The sequence below is a fragment of the Heptranchias perlo genome, chromosome 42 (assembly GCF_035084215.1).
Source record: "Heptranchias perlo isolate sHepPer1 chromosome 42, sHepPer1.hap1, whole genome shotgun sequence".
Taxonomy (NCBI): Eukaryota; Metazoa; Chordata; class Chondrichthyes; order Hexanchiformes; family Hexanchidae; genus Heptranchias; species Heptranchias perlo.
This window is the reverse complement of record NC_090366.1, coordinates 12,074,238-12,091,209: the sequence shown is the minus strand read 5'-3', so window position 1 is coordinate 12,091,209 and position 16,972 is coordinate 12,074,238. Positions and strand designations below refer to the sequence as shown.

At 47.7% G+C, this 16,972-nt stretch overlaps 3 protein-coding genes across 4 annotated transcripts in view; 2 read left to right on the top strand and 1 right to left on the bottom strand.

The window, feature by feature from the left end:
- LOC137306204 (tripartite motif-containing 13-like) overlaps window positions 1–3,131 on the top strand; it is a 24,605-nt gene extending 21,474 nt beyond the window's left edge. For both annotated transcript variants that reach the window (XM_067975302.1, XM_067975301.1), the window contains exon 9: window positions 2,358–3,131. In XM_067975302.1, coding sequence (XP_067831403.1) covers window positions 2,358–2,449 — 92 coding nt within the window. In that variant the 3' untranslated portion in view covers window positions 2,450–3,131. The remainder of the gene's footprint in view (window positions 1–2,357) is intronic.
- The window catches only part of LOC137306205 (fish-egg lectin-like), a 26,573-nt gene that overhangs the window by 662 nt on the left and 8,939 nt on the right, over window positions 1–16,972 (bottom strand). Inside the window, exons 2-4 of the mRNA XM_067975303.1 lie at window positions 4,707–4,816; window positions 3,158–3,385; window positions 250–589 (exon numbers count right to left, since the gene is read on the bottom strand). Of these exons, the coding sequence (XP_067831404.1) occupies window positions 250–589; window positions 3,158–3,385; window positions 4,707–4,755 (617 nt within the window). The 5' untranslated portion in view covers window positions 4,756–4,816. The remainder of the gene's footprint in view (window positions 1–249; window positions 590–3,157; window positions 3,386–4,706; window positions 4,817–16,972) is intronic.
- Window positions 13,584–16,972, top strand: part of LOC137306296 (fish-egg lectin-like) — a 9,813-nt gene continuing 6,424 nt past the window's right edge. The window contains exons 1-2 of the mRNA XM_067975462.1: window positions 13,584–13,690; window positions 16,187–16,414. Coding sequence (XP_067831563.1) covers window positions 13,642–13,690; window positions 16,187–16,414 — 277 coding nt within the window. The 5' untranslated portion in view covers window positions 13,584–13,641. The remainder of the gene's footprint in view (window positions 13,691–16,186; window positions 16,415–16,972) is intronic.

Sequence of the window (16,972 nt, the reverse complement as noted above, 5' to 3'; positions counted from 1 at the left end):
TGGAATTCCCTCCCTAAACCTATCCGTCTCTCTCTCTCTCTCTCTCTCCTCCTTTAAGACGCGTCTTAAAACCTACCTCTTTGACTAAGCTTTTTGGTCACCTGTCCTAATATCTCCTTATGTGGCTCGGTGTCACATTTTGTCTGATAATCGTCCCTGTGAAGCGCCTTGGGGACGATTTACCATGTTAAAGGCGCTATATAAATGCAAGTTGTTGTGTTCATTGTGGTGCGAAGCCGGGAACTATACCTGCGATAGAGGGCGCCGCCAGAGTTTACACCGTAGACACTCCCGTCTGTCCCAACCTCAATCATTGTGAGTTTGCCACCTACGTGCACCCATGATTTCCCAAAACAAGCACTTGGGGTCACACCAGTTCGGAAAAAGATGTCATCGTTTGAATTGGATCCCCAGCACCCTAGTGGCCCGCAGGAATAGTATTTCAGCTTGCCCGCAATATTGTTGTAATTTGGGCTGTCGTAGTTGGCAGCAGCGATTGCTTCCTGCTGTGTGACGCAGTAGATGTCATCATTCACGTTAACTCCACTCACAATGCGATCTCCGCCAGCATCAATCTGTTTGAGCAGGCCTGTTGAGAAAGGGAATAAGTTGGACATCAAGTCAGAAGCTGGGGTTGTTCTCCTTAGAGCAGGGAAGGTTAAGGGGAGATTTAATAGAGGTGTTCAAAATTATGAGGGGTTTTGATAAAGTAAAGCAGGAGGGTCGGTAACCAGAGGACACAGATTTAAGGTGATTGGCAAGAGTCATAGATAGAGTCATACAGTTATACAGCACGGATAGAGGCCCTTCGGCCCATCGTGTCCGCGCCGGCCATCAAGCCCTGTCTACTCTAATCCCATATTCCAGCATTTGGTCCGTAGCCTTGTATGCTATGGCATTTCAAGTGCTCATCCAAATGCTTCTTGAATGTTGTGAGGGTTCCTGCCTCCACAACCCTTTCAGACAGTGAGTTCCAGACTCCAACCACCCTCTGGGTGAAAAAGTTCTTTCTCAAATCCCCTCTAAACCTCCCGCCTTTTACCTTGAATCTATGTCCCCTTGTTATAGAACCCTCAACGAAGGGAAAAAGCTCCTTAGTTTCCATCCTATCTGTGCCCCTCATAATTTTGTACACCTCAATCATGTCCCCCCTCAGCCTCCTCTGCTCCAAGGAAAACAAACCTAATCTTCCCAGTCTCTCTTCATAGCTGAAGCGCTCCAGCCCTGGTAACATCCTGGTGAATCTCCTCTGCACCCTCTCCAAAGCAATCACATCCTTCCTGTAGTGTGGCGACCAGAACTGCACACAGTACTCCAGCTGTGGCCTAACCAGTGTTTTATACAGCTCCATCATAACCTCCTTGCTCTTATATTCCATGCCTCAGCTAATAAAGGCAAGTATCCCAAATGCCTTCTTTACCACCTTATCTACCTGTTCCACCGCCTTCAGGGATCTGTGAACTTGCACACCAAGATCCCTCTGACCCTCTGTCTTGCCTAGGGTCCTCCCATTCATTGTGTATTCCCTTGCCTTGTTAGTCCCTCCAAAGTGCATCACCTCGCACTTTTCCGGGTTAAATTCCATTTGCCACTGTTCCGCCCATCTGACCAACCCATCTATATCGTCCTGCAGACTGAGGCTATCCTCCTCGCTATTTACCACCCTACCAATTTTTGTATCATCAGCGAACTTACTGATCATACCTTTTACATTCATATCCAAGTCATTAATGTAGACCACAAACAGCAAGGGACCCAGCACCGATCCCTGTGGTACCCCACTGGCCACAGGCTTCCAGTCACAAAAACAACCTTCGACCATCACCCTCTGCCTTCTGCCACTAAGCCAGTTTTGTATCCAAAGTGCCAAGAGAACCAGAGAGAAGATGAGGAGAGATTTTTTTAATGCAGCGAGTTGTGATGATCTGGAATGCGCTGCCTGAAAGGGCGGTGGAAGCAGATTCAATAATAACTTTCAAAAGGGAATTGGATAAATACTCGAAAGGGAAAAATTTGGAGGGCTCTGGGGAAAGAGTAAGGGGAGTGGAACTAATGGGATAGCTCTTTCAAAGAGCCAGCACAGGCACAATGGGCCGAATGGCCTCCTTCTGTGTTGTATGATTCTATGAAATGAGCAGATCCTATAAAGGCGAACTAACAGCAGTGATGCATTTACATGGGCCCAGCCGAATATGGGGGACCACCCCCACCCACCCCTCCATTCCAGGGGTGGGCTAGCAGTGCCCAATAGGCAGCTCGCCTGTTACAACCTGGGGAGATGAACCTTGGATGATGTGCTTGACGCGATCTGTGTTACTGTGCCACAGCTTTACCCAGCCATCTTAACTTCTTTGCAGATACTCTGCTCCTGATGACAGTTCTCCCTTTAGAAACATTTAGATGGAGAAAATGGACAAACATCTCATATCAAAATCTTGGTGTACACTGAACACACCTGCCAAGGGAAGGAGGAGCATCAGCAACATCCAGGAGAGCAACCAAAGTCAAGAGAGTTTCTGGGACGTAGGGCCCCCTGACCCAGGATAACGACAACAGCTTGCATTTATATAGCAACATTAACGTCCCAAGGCATTTCACAGGAGCGATTATCAAACAAATTTGACACCGAGCCACATAAGGAGATATTAGGACAGGTGACCAAAAGCTTGGCCAAAGAGGTAGGTTTTAAGCAGTGTCTTAAAGGAGGAGAGAGAGAGAGGCGGAGAGGTTTAGGGAGGGAATTCCAGAGCTTAGGGCCCGGGCAGCTGAAGGCACGGCCGCCAATGGTGGAGCGATGGGAATGGGGGGATGCGCAAGAGGCAACGCAGAGATCTCGGAGGGTCGTAGGGGCTGGAGGAGGTTACAGAGATGGGGGGGTGGGCGAGGCCATGGAGGGATCTCTCAGTCAAGAGAGTCTCCAGGACGCAGGGCCACCTCACCTCCGACCCAACTGAACTCAAACGCCAGCACGAAGTAAACTGCTCTTAAAACCACATTGCCGCCCCCAAGCCAAGAAAGCTTCTTGCATCACTGTGCCTCACCCCAAGCAATATGCACTCAAAACAAAAAGTGGCTTTTGTAAAAGCATATTTGTGAATGGAAATACAAATATAAAAAAAAGATAAAGTTTTTTCATTGGATCTCAGTGACTTCCTACCAGCCATGATAGCCCAGAATCCGCCCACCAGTCTATAAATGGTGTGACCATTATCGACTCCCCAAACCCCTGCGGGGCCCACAGTCACGTGTGCGAGAGTCCCAGGAACGACGTCCCAGAAATCTGCGAATCTGGTGTAAACCATTCCGTTGTCATCCACTCCGAAGACCTGACCGTTCCCGGCGTCGATTTGCTTGAGGTGCCCCCCAATGATATGGCATTCCAGAGCTAGAAGGGGACAAAAAAAGACATCAGACATCTCCAGCTAAGGAGCGACTCCGTCGCAGCCCAAACAATAACTGGGAATAACACGCATATGTAAAAGAAAGAACGAACTTGGCATTTATGTAGCGCCTTTCACGTCCCAAAGCACTTTACAACCAATGAAGTACTTCTGAAGTGCGGTCACTGTTGTAATGTAGGAAACACAGCAGCCAATTTGCGCACAGCAAGATCCCACAAACAGCAATGTGATAATGACCAGATCATCTATTTTATTAATGTCGGTTGAGGGAGGGATATTGGCCCAGGATGCCGGGGAGAACTCCCCCCCCCCACCCCCCCGCTCTTCTTCCAATAGCGGCTGTGGGGTCTTTTACATCCACCTGAGAGGGCAGACGGGGCCGTGGATTAAGGTCTCATCTGAAAGACGGCATCTCCGACAGTGCAGCACTCTCTCAGTACTGCACCTCAAAGTCAGCATAGGTTAGGGGGCGAGAGTGCTGCCAGTTGAGGCAAGCAGACGCTGCCAGAGGGGAGAAGGGTCTTGAAAAAACTAGTAGACGTTGCTGATGGCTTTTAAGTGACAGGTGATTGATATGCATGGGCCAGTGCCCTGCCGATCATGTTGTCAGCCATGGCTCAATGGGTAGCCATCCCACCTCTGAGTCAGCCGGGCATGGATTCGAGCCCCTCTCCAGGAGTTTGAGCCCATAATCCAGGCTGACACTCCAGTACAGTATTGAGGGAGTGCTGCACTGTCGGAGGTGCCGTCTTTTGGATAAGACGTTTAAACCGAGGCCCTCGTCTGCCCTCTCAGGTGGATGTAAAAGATCCCACGGCCACTGTTTCGAAGAAGAGCAGGTGAATTTGCCCCTGGGGCCAATATTTATCCCTCAATCAACGTCACTAAAACAGATGATCTGGTCATTTATCACATTGCTGGTTGTAGGATCTTGCTGTGCGCAAATTGGCTGCCGCGTTTCCTACATTACAACAGTGACCGCACTTCAAAAATACTTCATTGGCTGTGAAGCCCTTTGGGACGTCCTGAGTTCACAAAAGGCGCGATATAAATGCAAGTTCATTTTCCTACATCAGCAAATAAAGTCAGCGATTAGAAAACAAAGAATTCTGTGATGTTAAAATTAGAGAAACAATTATCGCCAGTCTGTGGTGGGGATCTACTCCTTACCTCAGTTACAACGTGAAACACTCATTAATCAGCAGAGGAGGGTCAAGAGTTCACCCGACAACGAATCCCGTTAAATATCAGAGATTGCAGGCCACAACACCTGGTGGCCAGAGATCCCAATAAAGTAACACTCACCCAAGGAGCCTCCAGAGAGGGCCAGCAACAGAAAGATGTGAGCTTGCATTGTCTTCTGATGTGATGTGTTCAGTGAGGAATCTTCCACAACACACTGTCCCAGCACAAGTCTGCAGGAGTTTATATAATGGAGGCATGGATTAGCGAGAGGCCAAACACGCCCTCAATCACATTCAATCATTGGCGTATAACCAATCACATTCAATCATTGGCCTGTAACCAATCACATTCAATCATTGGCGTGTAACCAATCACATTCAATCATTGGCGTGTAACCAATCACATCTAATCATTGGCATGTAACCAATCACAATCAATCATTGGCGCGTAACCAATCACATTCGATCATTGGTGTGTAGCCAATCACAATCAATTATTCGGGTCTAACCAATCACATTCAATCATTGGCGTGTAACCAATCACAATCAATCATTGGCGTTTAACCAATCACATTCAATCATTGGCGTTTAACCAATCACAATCAATCATTGGCATGTAACCAATCACATTCAATCATAGGCGTGTAACCAATCACAATCAATCATTGGCGTGTAACCAATCACAATCAATCATTGGCGTGTAACCAATCACAATCAATCATTGGCGTGTAACCAATCATAATCAATCATTGGCATGTAATCATTCACATTCAATCATTGGCGTTTAACCAATTACATTCAATCATTGGCGTTTAACCAATCACATTCAATCATTGGCGTTTAACCAATCAGAATCAATCATTGGCGTTTAACCAATCACATTCAATCATTGGCGTTTAACCGATCACAATCAATCATTGGCGTTTAACCAATCACAATCAATCATTGGCGTGTAACCAATCACATTCAATCATTGGCGTTTAACCAATCACATTCAATCATTGGCGTTTAACCAATCACATTCAATCATTGGCCTGTAACCAATCACATTCAATCATTGGCGTTTAACCAATCACAATCAATCATTGGCGTTTAACCAATCACAATCAATCATTGGCGTGTAACCAATCACATTCAATCATTGGTGTGTAACCAATCACAATCAATCATTGGCGTGTAACCAATCACAATCAATCATTGGCGTGTAACCAATCATAATCAATCATTGGCGTGTAATCATTCACATTCAATCATTGGCGTTTAACCAATTACATTCAATCATTGGCGTTTAACCAATCACATTCAATCATTGGCATGTAACCAATCACAATCAATCATTGGCATGTAACCAATCACAATCAATCATTGGCGTGTAACCAATCACAATCAATTATTGGCGTTTAACCAATCACAATCAATCATTGGCGTGTAACCAATCACAATCAATCATTGGCGTGTAACCAATCACATTCAATCATTGGCGTGTAACCAATCACAATCAATCATTGGCATGTAACCAATCACAATCAATCATTGGCGTGTAACCAATCACATTCAATCATTGGCGTTTAACCAATCACATTCAATCATTGGTGTAACCAATCACATTCAATCATTGGCATGTAACCATCACAATCAATCATTGGCATGTAACCAATCACAATCAATCATTGGCGTGTAAACCAATCACAATCAATCTTTGGCATGTAACCAATCACATTCAATCATTGGCATGTAACCAATCACAATCAATCATTTGTATGTAACCAATCACATTCAATCATTGGCGTGTAACCAATCACAATCAATCATTGGCGTGTAACCAATCACATTCAATCATTGGCGTGCAACCAATCACATTCAATCATTGGCATAGCTTGTAACCTGTGATTGGCCACGACATGTCAACTGAGATGAAGCAAAGAAGCAAGGATGTCACCACAACAAACGTTTTAGACGGCCTTGTTGACCAGTTATGGCAGCACAGACACTAATGTAAAATAATGTGCAACCAAATAGAAACATGCAGAGTAGCTTTTCTGTCCTTTGGTTTCTATATATTTTTTGTTCTTGCTTCAGTTATATTTTACACAGGCACGGATCAAACGTCGAACACTCGAACGTTAGCTGTTCTGGGAAAAGAGGGTGCTCGAATCGAGTTTGACCTAAAAAAAACCCCTTGTTTCTCCTCGTGCTTGAATCTTGACCTCGCTGTCAAGATGGAACAAGTTGCGGACAGAGTACCTGCTCAGGTTAATTACTGATCAGAGGTGTTCCTGGCCGGTGGCTATTCCAACGCTATTTTTGGAGGCTATAGGGTTTTACTTTTTTCTTGAGATGGTCCCTGCCTCAGCCCATCTACTGCTTTATCACTCATTCATGCTTTTGTTAACTCCAGACTCGACTATTCCAATGCTCTCCTGGCCGGCCTCCCACCTTGCACTCTCCGTAAACTTGAGCCCATCCAAAACTCTGCTGCCCCCGTATCCTAACTTGCACCGAGTCCCGTTCACCCATCACCCCTTGTGCTCGCTGACCTACATCGGCTCCCGTTCCGGGAACGCCTCGATTTTAAAATTCTCATCCTTGTTTTCAAATCCTTCTGGGCCCTCGCCCCCACCCCTCCCGATCTCTCTAACCTCCTCCAGCCCCTACAACCCTCCGAGATCTCTGCGCTCCTCCAATTCTGGCCTCTTGCGCATCCCCCCCATTTCCATCGCTCCACCATTGGCGGCCGTGCCTTCAGCTGCCTGGGCCCTAAGCTCTGGAATTCCCTCCCTAACCCTCTCTCTCTTCCTTTAAGATGCTCCTTAAAACCTATCTCTTTGACCGAGCTTTTGGTCACCTGTCCTAATATTTCTTCATGTGGCTCAGTGTCAAATTTTGTCTGATAATCGCTCCTGTGAAGTGCCTTGGGACATTAAAGGCGCTATATAAATGCAAGGTGTTGTTATTAAACTGTGTGCTGGCTGAAAAGACAAGTATTTTCTTGTGTTGGCCAACTGAGGAGATGAAAGGTGCTACATAAATGCAAGTTGTTCCTCATTGAAGCTGTGGGACGTTGTGGAGCAATCAGAATTGTGAAGCACCCGCATCTCCTGTGCAATAAGGAACGGTTTATCAAAACATTTACAACAAGCTGGCCAGAAGCCAATGATACGAAGGGGAGATTGAGCCATTGATCCTGGCACCTGCTGCTCCTGGCTCCTCCATGTTTTACCGCAAGCCCCTCTTTGCAGTTTACAGCTGGGTCAAAGGTCCTCAACTCTTCCCAACCTCGAGTAGAGGATAACCATATGGATTTCCCTCTTCCCTCAGCCCTGTCAACCACTCAGGTTTGGCCTTAGGGAGGGTGCGGAGGAGATTTACCAGAACGGGACCAGGGATGAAAGACTTCAGTTAGCTGGAAAGACTGGAGAAGCTGGGGCTGTTCTCCTCGGAGCAGAGAAGGTTAAGGGGAGCTTTAATAGAGGTGTTCAAAATCATGAAGGGTTTTGATAGAGTAAATAAGGAAAAACTGTATCCAGCGGCAGGAGGGTCGGTGACCAGAGGACACAGGTTTAAGGTAATTGGCAAAAGAACCAGAGGGGGAGATGAGGAAGAAAATTTTTACACAGCGAGCTGTTATGATCTGGAACTTTCAAAAGGGAATTGGATAAATACTTGAAGGGGTATTTGCAGGGGCTATGGGGGAAAGAGCAGGGGGGGAGTCGGACTAATTGGATAGCTCTTTCAAAGAGCCGGCACAGGCACGATGGGCCGAATGGCCTCCTTTTGTGCGGTATGATTCCATGATTCTATGTTTTGCTTGTGAATGTCGCTATTTTATTAACGTGTGTGACTTGCACAATGTGCCCCGTGCCAGATGCATGATAAGGAAAGCTTTATCATTGTCACTTGAACTGTGACTGCACTTCAGAAATATTTCACTGGCTGCAAACCGCTTTGGGATGTCCTGAGGACATGAAAGGCTCTGTAGAAATCCAAGTTCTTTCTTTATTTCCCCATAATCCAGGCCCACACTCCCAGTGCCAGTACTGAGGGAGTGCTGCACTGTCGGAGGTGCCGTCTTTCAGATGAGACATTAAACCAAGGCCCCGTCTGCCTTCCTCAGGTTAACGTAAGCAGGTCAGAGGCTGGGTATTCTGCGGCGAGTGACTCACCTCCTGACTCCCCAAAGCCTTTCCACCATCTACAAGGCACAAGTCAGGAATGTGATGGAATACTCTCCAGTTGCCTGGATGAATGCAGCTCCAACAACACTCAAGAAGCTCGACACCATCCAGGACAAAGCAGTCCCCTCTTGATTGGCACCCCATCCACCACCCTAAACATTCACTCCCTTCACCACCGGCGCACAGTGGCTGCAGTGTGTACCATCCACAGGATGCACTGCAGCAACTCACCAAGGCTTCTTCGACAGCACCTCCCAAACCCGCAACCTCTACCACCTAGAAGGACAAGAGTAGCAGGCACATGGGAACAACACCACCTGCACGTTCCCCTCCAAGTCACACACCATCCCGACTTGGAAATATATCGACGTTCCTTCATCGTCGCTGGGTCAAAATCCTGGAACTCCCTTCCTAACAGCACTGTGGGAGAACCTTCACCACACGGACTGCAGCGGTTCAAGAAGGCGGCTCACCACCACCTTCTCAAGGGCAATTAGGGATGGGCAATAAATGCCGGCCTCGCCAGCGACGCCCGCATCCCATGAACGAATAAAAAAAAATAAAAGATCCCACGGCCACTATTTCGAAGAAGAGCAGGGGGGAGCTCTACCCGGTGTCCTGGGGCCGATATTTATCCCTCAACCAACATCACTAAAAAACAGATAATCTGGTGATTATCACATTGCTGTTTGTGGGATCTTGCTGTGCACAAATTGGCTGCCACATTTCCCTACATTACAACAGTGACTACACTTCAAAAAGTACTTCATCAGTTGAAAATGCTTTTGGACCTTCTGAAGTTGTGAGAGGCAATATATAAATGCAAGTCTTTCTTTTTATTGCAAATCTTCGTTAAGACTTAACTGTAGAACTCAAACAGTCTTGGAAATGCTGTCCGGCCGTTTAATTATTTCCTCATTTGGGTGGACCAGTTCCTCACTGCAAACACTGTAATGAGCTGCTTGGCCCCTCTCCCTTGATGAGGGGAGAGCACCTCACACCTCAAAATGGCACACGTGCTTGCTACCTGCTCCTGCAGGACCCCCTCAGAAAAGGGAGCAATATCCCCTTGACCCCCCCCCCCACCATCCTGTCCCCCACCAACTGGCAGACTCCAGATACCACTCAGCTCAATGGATTGAGGATTGGCTAACTGAGAGGAAACAGAGAGTCGGGATAAATGGGTCATTCTCGGGTTGGCAGGCTGTAACCAGTGGGGTGCCGCAAGGATCAGTGATTGGGCCTCAGATATTTACAATCTACATTAATGACTGAGATGAAGGGACTGAGTGTAGTGTATCCAAGTTTGCTGACGATACAAAGCTAGGTGGGAAAGTAAGATGTGGGGAGGACGCAAAGGGTTAAGTGAGTGGGCGAGAAGGTGGCAGCTGGAGTATAATGTAGGGAAATGTGAAATTACGCACTTTGGTAGGAAGAATAGAAAAGCAGAATACTCTTTAAAAGGTGAGAGACGAAGCAACATTGGTAGTCAGAGGGATTTTGGTGTCCCAGTACACGAATCACAGAAAGTTAACATGCAGGTAACAGCAAACAATTAAGAATTATATTTGTATGTTCGCCTTTATTGCAAGGGGGTTGGAGTATAAAAGTAAGGAGCTCTTGCTGCAATTATATAGGGCTCTGGTGAGACCTCACCTGGAGTACTGTGTACAGGTTTGGTCTCCTTACCTAAGGAAGGATATACTTGCCTTAGAGGCGGTGCAACGAAGGTTCACTAGATTGATTCCTGGGATGAGAGGGTTGTCCTATGAGGAGACATTGAGTAGAATGGGCCTACACTCTCTGGAGTTTAGAAGATTGTAAACAATTTTACAACACCAAGTTATAGTCCAACAAATTTATTTTTAATTCCACAAGGTTTCGGAGGCTTCCTCCTTCGTCAGGTGAACGGTGTGGAAATGACATTTTCGAATCCTTCGCATTTTAAAATCACAGAACAATGCCTGGTGATTACTGCCCGTTGCCAAGGCAATCACAGTGAGCAGACAGAAAGGTGTCACCTAAAAAGGCCACCGAATATACAAACCCCCCAAAAAAAAGAGAGAGAGAGAGAAGGAAGACAGTCAATGACCCGTTATATTAAAAACAGATAACATTTGTTCGCTGGTGGGGTTACGTGTAGTGTGACATGAACCCAAGATCCAGGTTGAGGCCATCCTCATGGGTGTGGAACTTGGCTATCAATTTCTGCTCGACGATTTTGCGTTGTCATGTGTCTCGAAGGCCGCCTTGGAGTATGCTTACCCGAAGGTCGGTGGCTGAATGTCCATGACTGCTGAAGTGTTCCCCGACAGGGAGAGAGCCCTCCTGTTTGGCGATTGTTGCGCGGTGTCCGTTCATCCGTTGTCGCAGCGTCTGCATGGTCTCGCCAATGTACCATGCTCTGGGGCATCCTTTCCTGCAACGTATGAGGTAGACAACGTTGGCCGAGTCACAGGAGTATGGACCGTGCACCTGGTGGGTGGTGTCCTCTCGTGTGATGGTGGTATCTGTGTCGATGATCTGGCATGTCTTGCAGAGGTTACCGTGGCAGGGTTGTGTGGTGTCGTGGACTCTGTTCTCCTGAAGGCTGGGTAATTTGCTGCGAACGATGGTCTGTTTGAGGTTGGGTGGCTGTTTAAAGGCGAGTAGTGGAGGTGTGGGGATGGCCATAGCGAGGTGTTCGTCATCATTGATGACATGTTGAAGGCTGCGGAGAACATGGCGTAGTTTCTCCGCTCCGGGGAAGTACTGGACGACGAAGGGTACTCTGTTGGTTGCGTCCCGTGTTAGTCTTCTGAGGAGGTCTACGCGATTTTTCGCTGTGGCCCGTCGGAACTGTCGATCGATGAGTCGAGCATCATCGACTGAGCATCCACAGCCCTCTGGGGTAGAGAATTCTGAGGGGGCTTGACAGGGTAGATGCGGAGAGGCTGTTTCCCCTGGCTGGAGAGTCTAGAACTAGGGGGCGACAGTTCCGACGGGCCACAGCGAAAAATCGCGTAGACCTCCTCAGAAGACTAACACGGGACGCAACCAACAGAGTACCCTTCGTCGTCCAGTACTTCCCCGGAGCGGAGAAACTACGCCATGTTCTCCGCAGCCTTCAACATGTCATCAATGATGACAAACACCTCGCTATGGCCATCCCCACACCTCCACTACTTGCCTTTAAACAGCCACCCAACCTCAAACAAACCATCGTTCGCAGCAAATTACCCAGCTTTCAGGAGAACAGCGTCCACGACACCACACAACCCTGCCACGGTAACCTCTGCAAGACATGCCAGATCATCGACACAGATACCACCATCACACGAGAGGACACCACCCACCAGGTGCACGGTCCATACTCCTGTGACTCGGCCAACGTTGTCTACCTCATACGTTGCAGGAAAGGATGCCCCAGAGCATGGTACATTGGCGAGACCATGCAGACGCTGCGACAACGGATGAACGGACACCGCGCAACAATCGCCAAACAGGAGGGTTCTCTCCCTGTCGGGGAACACTTCAGCAGTCATGGACATTCAGCCACCGACCTTCGGGTAAGCATACTCCAAGGCGGCCTTCGAGACACACGACAACGCAAAATCATCGAGCAGAAATTGATAGCCAAGTTCCGCACCCATGAGGACGGCCTCAACCGGGATCTTGGGTTCATGTCACGCTACACGTTACCCCACCAGCGAACAAATGTTATCTGTTTTTAATATAACGGGTCATTGACTGTCTTCCTTCTCTCTCTCTCTCTTTTTTTTGGGGGGTTTGTATATTCGGTGGCCTTTTAGGTGACACCTTTCTGTCTGCTCACTGTGATTGCCTTGGCAACGGGCAGTAATCACCAGGCATTGTTCTGTGATTTTAAAATGCGAAGGATTCGAAAATGTCATTCCCACACCGTTCACCTGACGAAGGAGGAAGCCTCCGAAAGCTTGTGGAATTAAAAATAAATTTGTTGGACTATAACTTGGTGTTGTAAAATTGTTTACAATTGTCAACCCCAGTCCATCACCGGCATCTCCACATCATCGAGTTTAGAAGAATGAGAGGTGATCTCATTGAAACATAGAAGATTCTGAGGGGGCTTGACAGGGTAGATGCTGAGAGGCTGTTTCCCCTGGCTGGAGAGTCTAGAACTAGGGGGCATAGTCTCAGGATAAGGGGTCGGCCATTTAAGACTGAGATGAGGAGGAATTTCTTCACTCAGAGGGTTGTGAATCTTTGGAATTCTCTACCCCAGAGGGCTGTGGATGCTCAATCGTTGAGTATATTCAAGGCTGAGATCGATAGATTTTTGGACTCTAGGGGAATCAAGGGGTGTGGGGATCGGGCGAGAAAGTGGAGTTGAGGTCGAAGATCAGCCATGATCTGATTGAATGGCGGAGCAGGCTCGAGGGGCCAAATGGCCAGCTCCTGCTCCTATTTCTTATGTTCATACGGTTCTTATCCAGCGGCACCCAGAAGACGATTCAGACCCTAAGCTTTTGGGAGTTTCGTAAGTCACTATTTTTTGGGGAATTTTGTAATTCACGAACTCATTGGGACAGTGTAACGATCCCTTAGCTTTTGGGAGTTTCGAAAGTCACAATTTGGTGGGGAAATTTTGTAAGTCACGAACTCATTGGGACAGTGTAACGGTCCCTTAGCTTTTGGGAGTTTCGAAAGTCGCCATTCTGTTGGGAAATTTGTAAGTCACGAACTCATTGGGACAGTGTAACAGACCCACAGATGTTGGGAATTTCGAAAGTCGCAATACCGTTGGGAATTCGTAATACAGATCCTTTATGGTGTCACTTCCCATTAAAATAAAACGACAGCCTTGAGCTGGGACACTGGACAGTGATAAGTTTCTCTCTGAACACTTCAAACCACAGGACAATGCGAGGTTGCATCTTTCTGTTGCTGCTCCTGGCAGCAGTCTCCTGGGGTGAGTGTTTCTCCTTAGAACGAGAGGTGCTGTAAATTCTGGAGGCTTTTCTCAGGGTCTGCAACATCAAACTGTAAATCATTTGCTCGGGGAAATGCAGCCCACTGAAACCCTGATAACTCAAATGCTTATTGTAATTGTAACTGTTGTAACAGTGATTCAGTGAAACTTTCACCCGAACGCTTCTGTCTTTCAGGATTCTTCTCACTCACTGTCCCTCACTCACTGTCCCTAATTTACTGTCCCTCGCTCACTGTCCCTCATTCACTGTCCCTCACTTACTGTCCCTCGCTCACTGTCCCTCGCTCACTGTCCCTCATTCACTGTCCCTCGTTCACTGTCCCTCGCTCACTGTCCCTCACTTACTGTCCCTCACTCACTGTCCCTCACTCACTGTCTCTCACTCACTGTCCCTCAGTTACTGTCCCTCACTCACTGCCCCTCAGTTACTGTCTCTCACTCACTGTCCCTCACTCACTGTCCCTCACTTACTGTCTCTCACTCACTGTCCCTCACTCACTGTCTCCCACTCACTGTCCCTCACTCACTGTCCCTCGCTCACTGTCCCTCACTCACTGTCCCTCACTCGCTGTCTCTCGCTCACTGTCCCTCACTCGCTGTCTCTCGCTCACTGTCCCTCACTCACTGTCCCTCACTCGCTGTCCCTCACTCACTGTCCCTCACTCACTGTCTCTCACTCACTGTCCCTCACTTACTGTCTCTCACTCACTGTCCCTCACTCACTGTCTCTCACTCACTGTCCCTCAATTCCTGGCGACTCCAGAACAATCCAGGAAAGAATCATAGAATCATAGAAATTTACGGCACAGAAGGAGGCCATTCGGCCCATCGTGCCCGTGCCGGCCGAAAAAGAGCCACCCGGCCTAATCCCACTTTCCAGCACTTGGTCCGTAGCCCTGTAGGTTATGGCACTTCAGGTGCACATCCAGGTACTTATTAAATGCGATGAGGGTTTCTGCCTCTCCCACCCTTTCAGGCAGTGAGTTCCAGACCCCCACCACCCTCTGGGGGATAAAATTTCTCCTCAGCTCCCCTCTAATCCTTCTACCAATTACTTTAAATCTATGCCCCCTGGTCACTGACCCCTCTGCTAAGGGAAATAGGTCCTCCCTATCCACTCTATCTAGGCCCCTCATAATTTTATACACCTCAATTAAATCTCCCCTCAGCCCCCTCTGTTCCAAAGAAAAAAACCCCAGCCTATCCAATCTTTCCTCATGGCTAAAATTCTCCAGACCTGGCAACATCCTCGTAAATCTCCTCTGTACCCTCTCTAGTGCAATCAAATCCTTCTTGTAATGCGGTGACCTGTCTTGGGGCCTCAATTATTCACAATATTTATTAACGACTTAGATGAAGGCATAGAAAGTCTCATATCTAAGTTTGCCGATGACACAAAGATTGGTGGCATTGTAAGCAGGGTAGATGAAAACATAAAATTACAAAGCGATATTGATAGATTAGGTGAATGGGCAAAACTGTGGCAAATGGAATTCAATGTAGGCAAATATGAGGTCATCCACTTTGGATCAAAAAAGGATAGAACAGGGTACTTTCTAAATGGTAAAAAGTTAAAAACAGTGGATGTCCAAAGGGACTTAGGGGTTCAGGTACATCGATCATTGAAGTGTCATGAACAGGTGCAGAAAATAATCCATAAGGCTCATGGAATGTTGGCCTTTATATCCAGAGGACTAGAGTACAAGGGGGCAGAAGTTATGCTGCAGCTATACAAAACCCTGGTTAGACCGCACCTGGAGTACTGTGAGCAGTTCTGGGCACCGCACCTTCGGAAGGACATATTGGCCTTGGAGGGAGTGCAGCGTAGGTTTACTAGAATGATACCCGGACTTCAAGGGTTAAGTTACGAGGAGAGATTACACAAATTGGGGTTGTAGAAGGTTAAGGGATGATCTGATCGAAGTTTATAAGGAACAGAGAGGGTGGATGGAGAGAAACTATTTCCGCTGGTTGGGGATTCTAGGAGTAGGGGGCACAGTCTAAAAATTAGAGCCAGACCTTTCAGGAGCGAGATTAGAAAACATTTCTACACACAAAGGGTGGTAGAAGTTTGGAATTCTCTTCCGCAAACGGCAATTGATACTAGCTCAATTGCTAAATTTAAATCTGAGATAGATAGCTTTTTGGCAACTAAAGGTATTAAGGGATATGGGCCAAAGGCAGGTATATGGAGTTAGATCACAGATCAGCCATGATCTTATCAAATGGCGGAGCAGGCACGAGGGGCTGAATGGCCTACTCCTGTTCCTAAGACCAGAACTTTACGCAGTGCTCAAGCTGTGGCCCAACTAGTGTTTTATACAGTTCTAGCAGAGACCGGCAAACCCCAGCTCATGAAGTTACCGAGACTTTGCTTGAGGTGGTATCCACCCCATTACACAATACGGCATCCTTCTCTGTCATCTGCTTCGGGTGCACTTAAATAAGTGAGACCTCTCTTTATCTTTCCCTTAGGTCTCATTTGCAACCGTATTGATGGCCGACTGAAGCAAATCGACGCTGGCAATGGCCAGGTCTTTGGGGTGGGTCACAGTGGAATGGTTGTCACCAGACGCGGTGCACACTGGCTTCGAGTCCCTGGAAACCTCGCGCACGTCACTGTGGGTCCTGCTGGAGTTTGGGGAGTTGACCGAGCTTTTACCGTTTACAAATTGGTTGGAGGATCCTGGGCCATAATGGCGGGTGAGCTATTTTTGACTCCTGAGAAAAAAAAATAGTCGGGTAGTTAATATCGACTCGCATTTCTCAAGAGGTCTTCGCATACCTTGATCGCAGAGTGTTTGCACTTTGGGAGATTAAAGATTGCCGGTTTTAAACATCTGTTACAAGGGGGGAGTGGGACGAGCTGGATTGCTTTTGCATCGAGCCGGCACGGACTCGATGGGCCGAATGGCCTCCTTCCGTACTGTAGCCTTTCGACGATTCTGTGAAATTTCCCATTTCTCACACCCGTCGTCCAATTGCAGCTCAGCGGGCAGCACTCTCTCTCCCTCTCTCTCGCCTCTGAGTCAGAAGGTCGTGGGTTCGAGCCCCGCACTCCAGAGGCTTGAGCCCCGTAATCTAGGCTGCCACTCCCGCTGCCAGTACTGAGGGACCTTAAACCGAGGGCCCCTCTCAGGCGGATGTAAAAGATCCCACAGCCACTATTGGGAGAAGAGCAGGGGGGGAGTTCTCCCCGGTGTCCTGGGGCCAATATTTATCGCTCAACCGACATCACTAAAAAAAAAACCAGATGATCTG